Source organism: Nyctereutes procyonoides, unplaced genomic scaffold (genome assembly GCF_905146905.1).
Source record: "Nyctereutes procyonoides isolate TBG_1078 unplaced genomic scaffold, NYPRO_anot_genome, whole genome shotgun sequence".
In the NCBI taxonomy this organism is placed as follows: domain Eukaryota; kingdom Metazoa; phylum Chordata; class Mammalia; order Carnivora; family Canidae; genus Nyctereutes; species Nyctereutes procyonoides.
This window is the reverse complement of record NW_026575052.1, coordinates 42,367,164-42,382,700: the sequence shown is the minus strand read 5'-3', so window position 1 is coordinate 42,382,700 and position 15,537 is coordinate 42,367,164. Positions and strand designations below refer to the sequence as shown.

General features: G+C 43.6%; 1 protein-coding gene across 2 annotated transcripts in view; it reads left to right on the top strand.

Annotated features, from left to right (window-relative positions):
- IL31RA (interleukin 31 receptor A) overlaps nt 1-14,748 on the top strand; it is an 82,432-nt gene extending 67,684 nt beyond the window's left edge. For both annotated transcript variants that reach the window (XM_055331805.1, XM_055331806.1), the window contains 4 exons: nt 645-785; nt 3,080-3,173; nt 4,297-4,378; nt 8,286-14,748. In XM_055331805.1, the coding sequence (XP_055187780.1) occupies nt 645-785; nt 3,080-3,173; nt 4,297-4,378; nt 8,286-8,723 (755 nt within the window). In that variant the 3' untranslated portion in view covers nt 8,724-14,748. The remainder of the gene's footprint in view (nt 1-644; nt 786-3,079; nt 3,174-4,296; nt 4,379-8,285) is intronic.
- The last annotated feature ends 789 nt before the right edge of the window (nt 14,749-15,537 follow it).

Sequence of the window (15,537 nt, the reverse complement as noted above, 5' to 3'; positions counted from 1 at the left end):
CTTTTCAGTTGTTGAGTCCTAAGAATTTTTTAAATATATATTCTGGATAGAAGTTCCATATAATATACATGATTTGCAAATATTTTTTCTCATTCTGTGGTTTGTCTTTTCACTCTCTTGATATGTCTCTTGAATGTCTTTTTTTTTTTAAGATTTTATTTACTTATTCATGAGAGACACACACACACAGAGGCAGAGACACAGAGGGAGAGTCAGGCTCCTCGCAGGGAGCCTGATGTGGGACTTGATCCCCAGGCCCAGGATCATGCCCTGAGTCAGAGGCAACGCTCAACTGCTGAGCCACCCAGGCATCCCTCTTGATAATGTCTTTTGATGCACAAAACCTTTTAATTTTGGTGAAGTCCAGATTAATCTATTTTCTTTTGTTACTTATGTATTTGGCATCATATAGAAACCACTGCCAAATTCAAGGCCATCATTTACCCTATGTTGACTTTTAAGAGTTTTATAGTGGTAGCTTTTATGTTTAGGTCTTTGGTATATGCAGAACATGGATAGAGAGATTGGGGTATGCAATGTACTGGCTTGGGAATACAGGTTCCATTACTCTTATTTTACTGTTCTAAAGCACAGTTTTTACTTGGGCTTGCCTATTGTATTTGACTTCAATATTTTTCCTTTAGCCAAGACAGTCAATTCCAACATCCTGCAGTATAGCCTGGAGTCCCTGACACGAAGAACCTCTTATAGTCTCCAAGTCATGGCCAGCACCAATGCTGGGGGAACTAATGGCACCAAGATAAACTTCAAGACATTATCCATTAGTGAGTATTTCCTTTACACCTTGGCTAGGTCTTCCTGGCATTTCCAATAGGCCAGTTAAAGATGATATTTGCCAAAGGCAGGGGGAAGCCTAATGAAGAGGAAGTATGTAAGTGAGAAGAACCATCTGCCCTCTGGCTCATTGACCTTTTTGGAAGGCATATGGGTGAGGAGGCACACTGAGCAGTGATTTTGAAAAGACAGGTCCTTTTGCTCCTTCTTCATGGATAGTCCTATGTCCTCTTGAGGAGAGGGGATCAAGTTAATTCCAACTTCACTGTCAGTCCAAACCAGCCCCTGCTTCACAGCTGTCCCCAAGGTCATAGTCACCAGTTTCTGTGTGTCAGAGGTTACTGCACAGTGGGGCCTTGGAGGGAAAACCTTGGTTGAACAAGCACCATTGTCCCACAGGAAGGAACTTAACCTCCATCACTTGTGAAGATTTTTGATCAAAAAAAGTACATACCATGTTCTACTTACCAGCTTTTACATGAAAAAATAGAAATAAAAATTTAGTAAATAACAAAATATGAAATATAATATAGTGTTATAGGATGGTTATGGGAAATAATCAAGAAGAAAAGAAGAATGAGAAGAGAGATGAGAGAAAGAAGGGGAATGAGAGAAACAGAAATATGTTAATTTTTTCAAGTCTTTGAGGGGCAGAGGTTTGATGTTAAGGATATACTAGAACTGTTTTAAGAACTATTTATATTAAAAGTGAAGAGACATTGCCAATTTTTGCAGTAAAAACTGAAAACAATCTAGTTTAAGTTCTCTCTCTCTCTCTTTTTTAAAGAGAAAGTGTAGGTGGAGGGTGAGGAAGAGCAGAGAGAGAGAGAGAGAGAGGGAGAAAGAGAATCTTAAGCAGGCTCCATGCTCAGCATGGAGCCTGACGTGGGGCTCAGCTTCATGACCCTGAGATCATGACCTGACCGGAAATCAAGACACCCATCCCACTGAGCCATCCAGGCACCCGTGGTTCAAGTACTCTGGAAAGCCTCTTACTCAACATATTTTCAAAAGAAAAATATCTTTAAGGTTCTGGAAACTATAAGTATAGTATGTGTATTTACACAGAAAACATGTTCTGTCTTTAAGGACTAATACTGCCTTTTCGGAGTTCTTTTTGATATTATTCTTTAGAATCTTTTAAAATCATACTGTATTTTCATAGTACTAGGCACAGATTACATTATCTGCTAGAATTTTCTCCATGGGTCAAATTTAGGCAAGAGCCTACCTTGGAGCCTCAGTATTTCTTACACTTGTCTGCAGATTGCAGATCTCTCTGCTTCTATCTTTATTCCTCTGCAGTCTATTCTCCACACGGCAGTCAGAGTTTAAAACCCTAGCCTTCTGCTTGAAACCCACCAGTAGCTTCTGTTGGGTTTTAAATAAAATGCAAATACCTACCCATAGCCTTCAGGATCCTTCATGAGCTTTGGTTTATTGAACTCACCTCCTACTGCTTTCTGCTTCCGTCTGTGCTCTCTGACTTCTTCCTGCTTCAAGGCTTTTGCATCTGCTTTTCCTTCTGTCAGGAATGCTTTCTCCATATTTTTGCATGAGTGGTTTCTTTTTATTATTAACATTAGCTCAAATTTCACCTCTCAGAGAAATCTTCCTTTGCCAATATGGAAAGTTACTAACTGTCCTTCCACATTACATTTGATCATCCTGTTATATTTGAAATAACCTTTTTTTATTGTCTGACTCCTTGTACCAGAATGTAGAGTAGGGATCTTGTATTTCTTGCTTATTGCTGTCTGTTTTATTACCCAGAATAGTGGTTGATAAATGGTAAGTGCTCAGTAAATATGTACTAAATGAACAAGTTCGAGAATAAACTTGGTATTATTCAGGCAGAAGAGAACTGGATGAGGAGCCACAAATACCATGTTTCTTTTTATAAATAAATTTTAATTGAACTGAAAACTCCTAAGCAATGTGTTGCTGAAACTACTGGAAGAAAAAAAGATTAATCTTTAATTTTTGTCAAGAAAGTGAGGAGGCCATCCTTTTACTGACTTTTGTTCTCCTATTCCCAAAGGCGTCCTTGAGATTTTCTTCATAACTTCTTTGGTTGGAGGTGGCTTTCTCATTCTCATCATGTTGAACTGGATGAGGAGCCACAAATACCATGTTTCTTTTTATAAATAAATTTTAATTGAACTGAAAACTCCTAAGCAATGTGTTGCTGAAACTACTGGAAGAAAAAAGATTAATCTTTAATTTTTGTCAAGAAAGTGAGGAGGCCATCCTTTTACTGACTTTTGTTCTCCTATTCCCAAAGGCGTCCTTGAGATTTTCTTCATAACTTCTTTGGTTGGAGGTGGCTTTCTCATTCTCATCATGTTGACAGTGGCATATGGTCTCAAAACACCCAAGTGAGTTTATAGGCAACAGCACATACCCTCAAAATCAGGGATCGAAAGGGGTGGGAGATGTCATAAGTGGAGAGGGTACTCTATTATTAAGAGGGTATTGATTCATTTATTAATCTGGTACATATATACTGAGTTTATTATATGCCATAGCCTGCTTATCAGAATTCTGACCAAACAAGATGACTTTCACTTCCCACAGCCCCATGCAGCAGGCTTACGCCAGGGGATTGCCAGCTGTGCCATAGGCTTTATCTTCTGTATCTGGCATCTGAAACTAAAGTTAGGGAGAAGGTCCTTTCTCCCAGTGTCTGGCAGCAAGAGGCCTTAGGCCACTAGCTGCTTTTCTAGGTAGAGAGGGAACATACCCATGGAATTAGAGCACTGGCCAGTACTATGCCCAGCATAGACTTGCTCCTTGCTCATGGTGCAGTGTTGGAGGCCTGGCTGCAAGGACATTTGTCCTGCCTGCCCTGGCCACTGTGGAAAAGGAAGCTCATCTTCAGAGTCTTGTTCTTTCTCTCTCCAGAGAGCCTCATGCTATCCTGCTGGTCAAGGGCTCCCTCCCCAATAGACCTCTCTCTCCAGAACTGCATAGTTCTGGGCCTACTCTGCCACGCAGCTGTACTTGGTTATAGTTAGATGAATGTCAACCTCATTTCCCAACTATAGGTAGAAACCAAGTGACCAGCCAAACTCTTGTACATTTTCTATGTCTGACAAACTCCCAGTTGATGCTGCTGCTGGTTGAAGCCACACTTTGAGAATCACTGCACTAAAGTGTGGGTATTGTATCAGGCTTCAAGTGGTACTTTTCCTGGAGAATACATCTCAAAGACATGGTTCTGTGATGGTGTGATTTCCAGCATCAGGACCAGTGGTAGAGATGCAGGGGCAGGGGAAGGTAGAAAAGGTGTCTTTCCATCACATCCCATCGATGACTTGCAGTTTCACTCCCTAGACTATGTGTTCTCAGTTTCTGTCAGGAGGTCAGAAGCCTGCCATTGTTTAACAGGGAGCCATACAATTCCCCGGAGCAAAGCTTCCCTCTTCTAGCATAGCCAGGCAGTGTAAGTAACGTACTTCTTGAATTCGCTTCATATTTTAAAATCTCATTTCTTATTAGCAAATTGAAGCACCTATGCTGGCCTGATGTCCCCAACCCTGCTGAAAGCAGTATAGCCACATGGCGTGGAGATGATTTCAAGGTAAATGCATCTGTTTTTGTTAAGGAAATCATTGAGCAAGCTGGTTGCATAAGATAAGGAAGGGTGATGGAGGTGGGGAGGAGTCAGTCCAGGGCTGAGATTTGTACGGGGTTCACATAAACAGAACTTGAGGTTTAAAAGTTCCAGGGTATGGCTGGCATGACAGGTGGAACCAGCCTTCCTGAATCCACTTTGGCCTTAGTCCTCTTGGACCAGCAGAAAGGACTTCACTAGGCTCAGAGGACCTAGTGTGTGCTGGGGATGGAGCTGGTCTACTGGGGATGGCACTGAAGGACACTGGCCCTACCCTGAAGGACCTGACTGCCTAATTGGGGAGCAAAAGAAAGCCTGTCTATAAGATTCAAGACTATTTAAAAAGCAGTCAAGAGCAAGCTAATCTAGAGACCACCAGAAACTGTTAGGGGATGTTGACATATGAAGCTGTCCAAAGGCTCACAAGGCTGCCTCCAGTTGTTTTTCCCAGTTTGGAGGAGTTACAGCCAGATTTTAACTGGCAATCGGGTTTTTTAGTGAGTTATCCATAAGTAGAAAACTTCCTTTCTTATAAGTTTTTAAATTGAAAACTTTTTGGAATTTTTAAGGTATAATTTCTTAGTAAAAATAAGCCCTTTCAAATATAGCCATTAATTTAATTATTGAAAGACTGTTTCTAGTATTTCTTTTATTTTTTAAAAAATTTCATTTATTTATTCCTGAGAGACAGAGAGAGAGAGGCAGAGACATAGGCAAAGGGAGAAGTAGGCTCCCTCTGGGAGCCTGGTATGGACTCAATCCCAGGACCCTGGGATCATGACCTGAGCCGAAGGCAGACGCTCAACCACTGAGTCATTCAGGTGCCCCTGTTTCTAGTACTTCTTTTTTTTTTTTTTAATTTTATAAATTAATTTTTATTGGTGTTCAATTTACCAACATACAGAATAACACCCAGTGCTCATCCCGTCAAGTGTACCCCTCAGTGCCTGTCACCCATTCACCCCCACCCCCCGCCCTCCTCCCCCTCCACCACCCCTAGTTCATTTCCCAGAGTTAGAAGTCTTTATGTTCTGTCTCCCTTTCTGATATTTCTCACACATTTCTTCTCCCTTCCCTTATATTCCCTTTCACTATTATTCATATTCCCCAAATGAATGAGAACATACGCTGTTTGTCCTTCTCCGGTTACTGTGGCCAAGTTCAAAAAGGGTGTTGCCTGAGTTCTCCTCTGGGATTTTGATGGAATCTTGTCTCACATTTAGATCTTTCATCTATTTTGAGTTTATCTTTGTGTATGGTGCAAGAGAGTGGTCCAGTTTCATTCTTCTGCATGTGGATGTCCAATTTTCCCAGCACCATTTATTGAAGAGACTGTCTTTCTTCCAGTGGATCGTCTTTCCTCCTTTATCGTATATTAGTTGACCATAAAGTTCAGGGTCCACTTCTGGGTTCTCTGTTCTGTTCCATTGTTCTATGTGTCTGTTTTTGTGCCAGTACCACACTGTCTTGATGAACACAGCTTTGTAGTACAACCTGAAATCTGGCATTGTGATGCCCCCAGATATGGTTTTCATTTTTAAAATTCCCCTGGCTGTTTGGGGTCTTTTCTGATTCCACACAAATCTTAAAATAATTTGTTCTAAGTCTCTGAAGAAAGTCCATGGTATTTTGATAGGGATTGCATTAAACGTGTAAATTGCCCTGGGTAACATTGACATTTTCACAATATTAATTCTGCCAATCCATGAGCATGGAATATTTTTCCATCTCTTTGTGTCTTCCTCAATTTCAGAAGTGTTCTATAGTTTTTAGGGTATATTTTGAGAACCATTTGAATGGTAAATGGTTCTCCAGCCTTTTATTTTCAGGTTGTAGGTGTCCTTCTGTCTAAAATGAGTCTCTTGTAGACAGCAAATAGATGGGTCCTGCTTTTTTATCCAGTCTGAAACCCTGCGCCTTTTGATGGGGTCATTAAGCCCATTCACGTTCAGAGTTACTATTGACAGATATGAGTTTAGTGTCATCATGATATCTATTTAGTCCTTGTTTTTGTGGATTGTTCCACTGAACTTCTTCTTAAAGGGGAGTTTTAAGAGTCCCCCTTAAAATTTCTTGCAGAGCTGGTTTGGAGGTCACATATTCTTTCAGTTCCTGCCTGTCTTGGAAGCTCTTTATCTCTCCTTCCATTTTGAATGAGAGCCTTGCTGGATAAAGTATTCTTGGTTGCATGTTCTTCTCATTTAGGACCCTGAATATATCCTGCCAGCCCTTTCTGGCCTGCCAGGTCTCTGTGGAGAGGTCTGCTGTTACCCTAATATTCCTCCCCATGAAAGTCAGGGACTTCTTGTCTCTTGCTGCTTTAAGGATCTTCTCTTTATCTTTGGAATTTGCAAGCTTCACTATTAAATGTCGAGGTGTTGAACGGTTTTTATTGATTTTAGGGGGGGATCTCTCTATTTCCTGGATCTGAATGCCTGTTTCCCTTCCCAGATTGGGAAAGTTTTCAGCTAGGATTTGTTCAAATACATATTCTGGCCCTCTGTCCCTTTCGGCGCCCTCGGGAACCCCAATTAAACGTAGGTTTTTCTTCCTCAGACTGTCATTTATTTGCCTTAATCTGTCTTCATGGTCCCTTAATTGTTTGTCTCTTTTTTCCTCAGTTTCCCTCTTTGCCATCAACTTGTCTTCTATGTCACTCACTCGTTCTTCCACCTCGTTAACCCTCGTGGTTAGGACTTCTAGTTTGGATTGCATCTCATTCAATTGATTTTTAATTTCTGCCTGATTAGATCTAAATTCTGCAGTCATGAAGTCTCGTGAGTCCTTAATGCTTTTTTCTAGAGCCACCAGTAGCTGTATAATAGTGCTTCTGAATTGGCTTTCTGACATTGAAGTGTAATCCAGATTTTGTAACTCTGTGGGAGAGAGGGCTGTTTCTGATTCTTTCTTTTGAGGTGAGGTTTTCCTTCTAGTCATTTTGCTCAGGTTTCTAGTACTTCTTGATGCAGGAATTTTTAGTATTAGCCCTTGTTTCAACTCAGAAATATTTTCTAAACATGGAAATTTTAATTTATTTTAATATTTGTTATTTGTTTTCTTTTCTATCATCTGTGTGTTACTCTATTTGCTACTTATTAAAAGTTGTGAAGAGAGTAAGTGAATTTATAGGTAATATTGTCTGATGTTTAAAAACGATTTTTTGTATAATATAGGGCTGACTTCCATAGCAAGCACTTATTAATCACTCACTGAATGCCAAGCATTGAGCTAGGCTCTGGGGACACAAAGATGACAAAGACACTGCCCCTGCCCACCTTTGATTTTCTGGTGATGTTGGGTAAGGTCACTTGTCTTCATGATTATAGTTTTTCATCTGTAAGAATTCTTTTTTTTTTTAATTTTTATTTATTTATGATAGTCACAGAGAGAGAGAGAGAGAGAGAGAGAGAGAGAGAGAGAGAGGCAGAGAGAGCAGAGGGAGAAGCAGGCTCCATGCACCGGGAGCCCGACGTGGGATTCAATCCAGGGTCTCCAGGATTGCGACCTGGGCCAAAGGCAGGCGCTAAACCACTGCGCCACCCAGGGATCCCCATCTGTAAGAATTCTAATTTTGATGCTCCCATCTCAACTAGAGTTTTGTGAGCTTATGATTGTGTAGAAAATATCCTTGAGCTTTCTAGAAGAAAAAAGTTGTTTGAATATCATATGCTGTTTCTCAGGAGATGGGCCAGTCTTGCCAGGCTCCCATGGAAGGGCATATGGAGGTGATTGGCCGTCAATTCTGGTCTCTAGAAGGAATGTAGGGGGAGCTGGTCAAGAGGTTAGACATTGGTAATCCCTAACCTAATGAACTTTAGAATACTTCATGTGTAGCTCCCAAATGATCATAGGGGGTGTCCCTTTCGTTTTTCAGGATAAGCTAAATCTGAAGGAGTCTGATGACCCTGTGAACATGGAAGAAGATCAGGTTCTAAAACCATACTCTGCCCCCACTGACTTTATTGACAAGTTGATGGTGAACTTTGAGAATTTTTTGGAAGAGGTTTCCACAGAGGAACTTGGAAAGAGTCAGGAAAACATTTTGAAAGAGGAAAAGAATAAGCATGTGACTTCTCCATATTGCCTTTATCGTCCTCCCATTTCAACTGAGATTCCACACAGAAAACCCCAGCAGCTGTGTTCTAGAATACCAGAGGGGACCTGCTCAGAAACCAAAGAGCAACTTTTCTCTTCTGTTCAGAGTTTAGGGCCAGACCATCTCTGTGAGGAAGGAGAACCAAATCCATACTTGAAAAATTCAGTGACAACCAGAGAATTTGTCATGTCTGAAAAACTTCAAGACCAAGCCTAAAGAGAAGTTTAGTGTTGCTGTGGCTTGAATCTCTCTGGGTCTCAGTGTGGGTGACTCTTTTTTTTTTTTAATAAATTAATTTTTATTGGTGTTCAATTTACCAACATACAGAATAACACCCAGTGCTCATCCCGTCAAAGTGTGGGTGACTCTTGCAGAGAGAATGTATCATGACTTGCCAGAAGAGCTTCCTTGGCTGTTTCCCCACCCTTGCTTGTGTTAGAGAAACTCTCACATACCCCCAAGGGGCTTCTTGAGCTTGGTTGGCACAGACATGTAACTTGCCTGAGAAGGGGTGATGATACGTCTGAGCATGTTGCCCAGGAAAAAGCAGTTTATTTTTTTCAATTTCACCCTGAGGCCTCTGAAACTGGCTTTAAGGAACAATGGGGCTTCTAAGATGGATATATCTGGCCTTCCCTAGGAATGAGGTCATTGTCAGAGCTTTTGCTGGAGCTACTTCTCAGAGTTCCAGCAGACTTTCCCGGATGTAAAAGGACAGAGGTCTGGTAGGAAGTGAGAGTCTCTCCTTATACCTTGATCTCCCCTGAGCTCTGGCCTCCATCTCCAAGGCAGCACTGAAATCTCACTTTTGAGATTTTGTTTTTCCGTCAATATAGAGGTAGGGGAAATGGAGTGGCCTTCCTGATGGTGTGCCTGCCTGAGGTTTCTTATTAACCTTATAACATCTCAAGTGTTCTGCAGCAGTACCTCCACTCAGGATTCTTGCCAGTAGCTCACAGCACATTGGCTGCTGGTTAATCAAGGAATGTGGGGAGGTCTCAGCAGGGCACTGGGGAGTAGACTCTAGGCTGGGCCAAAAGGTCCACCCCAATCTTAACATTGCCGAGCCCTGGAAACAATTCCTGGAGGCCTTTGCTGCCACTTTCTATTGCACCCAAGCCTGGGAGTAGGAAGGCACTAAACACTGCCTGCTTTTAGACAGTGACTCTGGGCCCTCACACTGGCTCGAGCCTGGGAATGCTTCCTGAGCACAACCTTCAGGGCCTCTTCCCCGAACGACCTGAGTAGGGTGTGGAAACATGGTGCTAAAATTTTGCTGCTCCGTCACCAGGACTCCTCTCTCCTTTGCCTTGGCTGAACACAGAACTTACGACAGTCAAGGGAGCCTTTAGGCCAAGTGCTAAGGGCAGGCAGGATTCAGTTGTCAAGACCTGGCATATTGACCCCAGTGGTGCCAGACGACTTCCTAGTGTGGGCTTTGATTCATCTGGTGGGTCAGGGAGGTGGCAAGAGCCTGGTGAGATGGGGGGAGGCCAGGCAACAAGTGAGCAGCCAAGGGGCTGTGAATCTGGCATTTACCGGCCAGAAAGGCTGACGGTATTTTTTTTTTTTTTTTATAAGAGAGAATAAGAAGTCAGTACTTAGGTAGCAGGCATGCACTTCACAAGCCACCAGTTCAGATGTGCAAAAATATCACTTTCCAGGATCCTGGAATTATAACTGAAATTAATTTCTGGCCCAAGCCCTTGATATTTGGAAATAACCAATTTGGTGATTTTTGAGTGGCTTTGGGTTTGAACTCAGTCACATTCAGGATTTTGACTCCCCTGTCCAACCTGGGGCTGATTGTGAATGCCACAGGATTATTCAGTGGGACCGCAGGGTTTTCTCTCCCGTTTGGTGTCTGCCTAACTCTGGTCTGGGGATGTGCCTATGCCCCCACCTGTTGGGTCACCTGCTGCTTTCCTCAGCCAATTGCTGCATCCTTACCCTGTGCACAAGCAGATGGTGCTGTTCTCCATGAGTTTTCTCCTCATGAAATCTCCAGTGTCCGCAGCACCCTTCCACACACTACACTGCCCCCCACCTGGAACTCTTCACGCCTAGTGTACTGAACAGTGGCTGCTGAGAAGGCAAGGAGTGAGGGAGGCCTGGGGCAGGGCACTGGGGAACCTGCCCCTTTGTACTGGGAGTAGAACGGAGCCAAACAAAAGGGATACCCCAGATCCAGCTGTGGTAGGCTCTCTCTGCTATCTTCCCAACCTATCTGTGGTGACTCAGGCACTTCTATGGGCCCCTGCCCTCCAGAGTTTCAGATGGAGACCTTTCCACCTGTGCCTTTGGACTTGTGCACTTATAGGGAGACACTGGCCTTGTACCCCACAACTGTCCTCTTTCCCGTGGCCATCTGCCCACTCCCACTGAGAGATCTTCACAAATTTTGTAGGGGCAAAGTGGAGGAGGAGGGGAGTGCCTGGAATGAGTTCCCCTAATCTTGTCTGTTTCACACCTAGATGAGATTTTTTTTTAATGTTTGTTTAAATTCAGTTTGCCAATATACAGTACAATACCCAGTGTTGTTTTTTTTTTTTTCAAAGACTTTTAAAATTTATTAGAGCAAGTGAGCACAAGCAGGGGGAGCAGCAGAGGGAGAGGGAGAAGCAGGCTCTCTGCTGAGCAGGGAGCCCAATGCGGGGCTTGATCCCAGGACCCTGGGATTATGACCTGAACTGAAGGGAGATGCCCCTGGATGAAGTTTTTTAACCTAAAACTCAAGAATGAGATGTTTGAGGAGAAAGGAGAGGCCCCAGATGGCTCCTGTGAGTGGGTCTCAGAGACGAAGACATTCCCCTCTGCTCCTCCTCCCTTAATCATTCATTAAAGCCTGAAGTGTCTTCTGGTGGACAGTTGGCATATGCCACACTCCTGGTCCTTCCGCTGCTTCATGCCTCCCTCCCTTCTTGCCTCCTGTCTTTGGCTTTCCTGTCTCTCCCAGGAGCTGTTCATATTTTTAACAGTTACTCTTTTTTCTTTCTTTTTTTAAAATGCATTTTATTTAAATTCAGTTTTTTCTTTCTTCTATCTTCTCTTTTTTTCTTCCTTTTCCACTAGCCTCCTTTTATCATTTTTCATACTGACTTTTGCTGTCTTGAGGGCTAGGGAAACTGGGGCTCTGTGTTGTGTTCTAGATGGGCTGAGATAGGTCATGGGAGTCAGTGTTTCCTGCCATAAGGGGAGCAGGAACCCCAGAAGCTTCTTCAGCAGGCCACACACTGCTCTCCAGAGCAGATTCATAGGACATAGGCCTAAAAGCTACAAGGCCACAGTGGCCTTTCTTTCCTTGGATTGAGTCACAAATTGTCCCCACTCCCAGCATCCTGGGCTGACTCTGGCCTGAAAAAGCCATCTGCATTTTCTCTGTTATATCAAAGAGACGGAACACAAGCAGGAAAACTTGTGTTTCAGTAAGGTCATTAAAAACTGATAACATCCCCAATGAAGTTTTCTGGGGCTCTGGGAATCATGTAAACAGCTATGTCAGTGCCTTATTAATGGCTTTTCTAATAATGCCAGAAAATGTTAAAAGATTGGCAGAAAAGCCACTGTGTGGCTGGGGAAAAAAAAAAAGTGATACTCTCATTGTGGTTTTTCTGGAGGCAGCAAAAACCACACCCAGTACAGACACTATGGGGCCGGGAGGTGGGTTTTGAATAGAGACAGCAGATGGGGAGAGGGAGTTGGGAACAGAGAGGCATCCGGTGTGGGTAGCAGGATGCCCACTGCTGTTCCTCCCTTGTGTGGAGGAAGCCTGTGCCCGGCTGCCCAGACACCCTGAGGGCCTTCTGGCACTCTCTCCTGGCACACCCCTAGTTGTTGCCTGCTGTCTGCAGATTGGCCCTCGGGCTAAAGCTGGACCTTGTTTTTCTAAGGCGCATGACCCAGAAATGATGTTGATATTTTTAAAGGCTGGATAACAAAACCAAAGGAAAAATAATGTTTAATGACATGTGAAAATTCTATGGAATTCTAATTTCAGGGTCCATAAATAAAGCTTAATTGGAAAAGAGCCATGCCCATCTTTACGTATCCTCCGTGTCAGCTTTCCTCCCACCGAGGCAGACCTGAGTTAGTTGTGAGAGAGAATTTCTCCCACAAACCCTAAAATGCTCACCACCTGGCCCCGTACAGGTAAAGTTCGCTCACCGCTGGGTAGCCCACAGACAGGAGGCTTGGACCACACAGTGTTGGCCCACAGAATGTTTTAACTTTGAATTAGCTGCTAATTAAACAAAATGGTCATGATCATTCTGGATTTCTGAGCAGGGACTGCTTCTGTAGGAAGGGCACACACTCTGCTCCCAGCCCAGGCTTCATAACTGCCCACAGCTCAGGTGGAGAGTTGGTGGTTGCCTATCACTCACTCCAGTGGTTCTTGATACAGTTTATTTGGTTTCCCTTCACCTCAAGGTATTTGGCAATGCCTTGAGGTATTTTGGGGAGTGTGCTGCTGGCATCTAGTGGGTAGGAGCCAGCAATGCTGGTAGAGACCCTGCAATGCACCAAATAGCCTCCACAACAAAGAATTATCTGGCCCAAAACCTCAGTAGTGTTGAGATTTAGAAATCCAGGTTGAGCTACCTCTGCCCGCTTGCACGAGTGCTACTCATTGTCCATAGCTGATTCCCCCACCCCCCACCCCCGCTTTTTGAATTTAAAATTTGTTTTGGACTCTCCTGTAACAATACCACCATCAACAACAAAAATCTCTAAACACCAATAATTTGTATCATTTTTAGTCCCTTCCTGATATGATCTGTGTGTACTTATATACGTGTTCATCTCACTGCGTGTTATATATTGATTCTATTGTATTTTACCTTTACTTTCACTTACTATTTCATGTTTCAAATTTCACGCGGGAACATAGTCCATCGTGGTAGCATTATGAATGTACACTCAGGACTCCACGGTGTCCCTGCATACTATGGCTTGCTAAGGCCCCGTGTTTGATAGGATTGTTTTAAACATCATCTTTGTATAGAGAGCAACTTCAATAGATGTTGTTCTTTGCACACTTCCCTTTCCTACCTTTGTCCTAACTCCTCGGGGGCTCTTTCTTAAGGTAGATTTGCTGGATCAAACTTTTATAGTTGTTGTCACATATTGCATAACTCTGTTCCCCAAGAAAGCTACAATGGTTTGCAATATCGCCAGGGGTATCTGGGGTATCCTTTGACTTTGCTATTGATAATCAACCATTTACTGCTGTACACTGGATTTTGTCAATTTATTGGATATGGTTAATGACACTTAATAGTTATTTGTGTTGTTTAAGTCATTGTGAAGACAAAGTTTTCCCGTGTGTATTTTACAGTCTGCATGTCCACCTGCTGACATTACAGAATGTTCTACCTCCAAGCCATTGGGGCATTGAGAGACCAGCTGAGCTGCTAGGCATTTGAAGCCCTCAGCCAAACTTTACAACAATGGGTTGACTTTGTCATTTGGTTGACTACTTAAAATATGTGGGTTTTGTAGGGCATTCAAAAGGAAATTTCACATTGATGTGTTTCCTGTTAGTGACAAGGCCTATTTGTAATTGTAACACGGGACATTATCTGTGTCTTGTGCTTTTGGGGGGTGGACCAATTATGACAATGCCATTAGCAGTTCTTGTCATGTTGCAGCTTTTACTCAACACTGGGGTCAGCGGGGAGCGAGTTTGCTCAGAAGTGCAAACGGCCCCAGTCCATGTTGGTGAAAGCCTGGAGGTGCATGGCCCTTGCTGCTGAGAATGGTGTGAGAGAAGGCAAGGGGAGGAAGCCCACGAGAGTGCAAAGGCAGCAGTCACAAGCCTCAGATGGTCATTCAAGGGAATCTAGGCGCACATACTACTGATTTCATTTTTAGGAGCGGGATTCTCTGTTCTGCCCAACCTCACTGTGTGTGTGAGCTAAAATGCCAGGAAAGTAGCCTGTGGCCTGGACTTTGAAATAGAAGTCAAAATGGGCGAAGCAGAATGGACACGCAGAATGTTCTGAATGATTGTAATGCAGAAGGCCAGACCTGTGTGCCAAGAGGAGCACTCTCTGTAGGCTCTGCATGCTGTCTTTCCCATGTATTGTTCAGAAATTGATACCGTATGTAATGCATGTGCGTGACAGTTCGTCCTCCTAAGCAGAATATGAAAAGGAGGTGCTATAATGCGAATAGCCTTTAAAATGCTTTACGGTAAGCACATCTGTATTTCAATCTTTCAGGTAATAAAACTGTAATAACATTTTCATGTAAAGCTATGCTACTGTTTTAAAGTTTTACCCACTCCGGTGTTTAAAATGAGACTTCAAAATGTAAATATCCACCTCTGTTAAAGATCAAGGGAGTCGGGATCCCTGGGTGGCGCAGCGGTTTGGCGCCTGCCTTTGGCCCAGGGCGCGATCCTGGAGACCCGGAATCGATTCCCACGTCGGGCTCCCGGTGCATGGAGCCTGCTTCTCCCTCTGCCTGTGTCTCTGCCTCTCTCTCTCTCTCTCTCTCTCTCTCTCTCTCTGTGACTGTCATAAATAAATAAAAATTAAAAAAAAAAAAGATCAAGGGAGTCTCTTGATGACGGACCCACAGAAGAGCAGGAATCAGACATATGGAATTGCTCCTGCCAGCATACCTCTCGCCGGGGATTCGGCTGCGCCTCACCCTGCTTCTCTACTTGATTCCCAGGGGCAGCATTTTCAATCCTAGCTCCTCAAGTTCCCTCAGCATCTCCCCTCACGGCTCTCAGCAGATGATGTGTTTCCCCTACTCACAGGGGATGCACCAGCCCATCTGTCCTCCCCTCAGGCCAGACTTCTGGGAAGGTCTCAGAGGCAGAGGGGGCCCTGCTTGTATACCTCCCTCCCTCTGGCTCTCGTTACTTTCAACTTCTCTCTCTCTCTCTCTCTCTCTTTTTTTTAAGATTTTATGTATTTATTAGAGACACAGAAAGAGAGGCAGAGACACAGGCAGAGGGAGAAATAGGCTGCAGGCAGGGAGCCCGAAGTAGGACTCGATCCCACGACCCTGGGATCACACC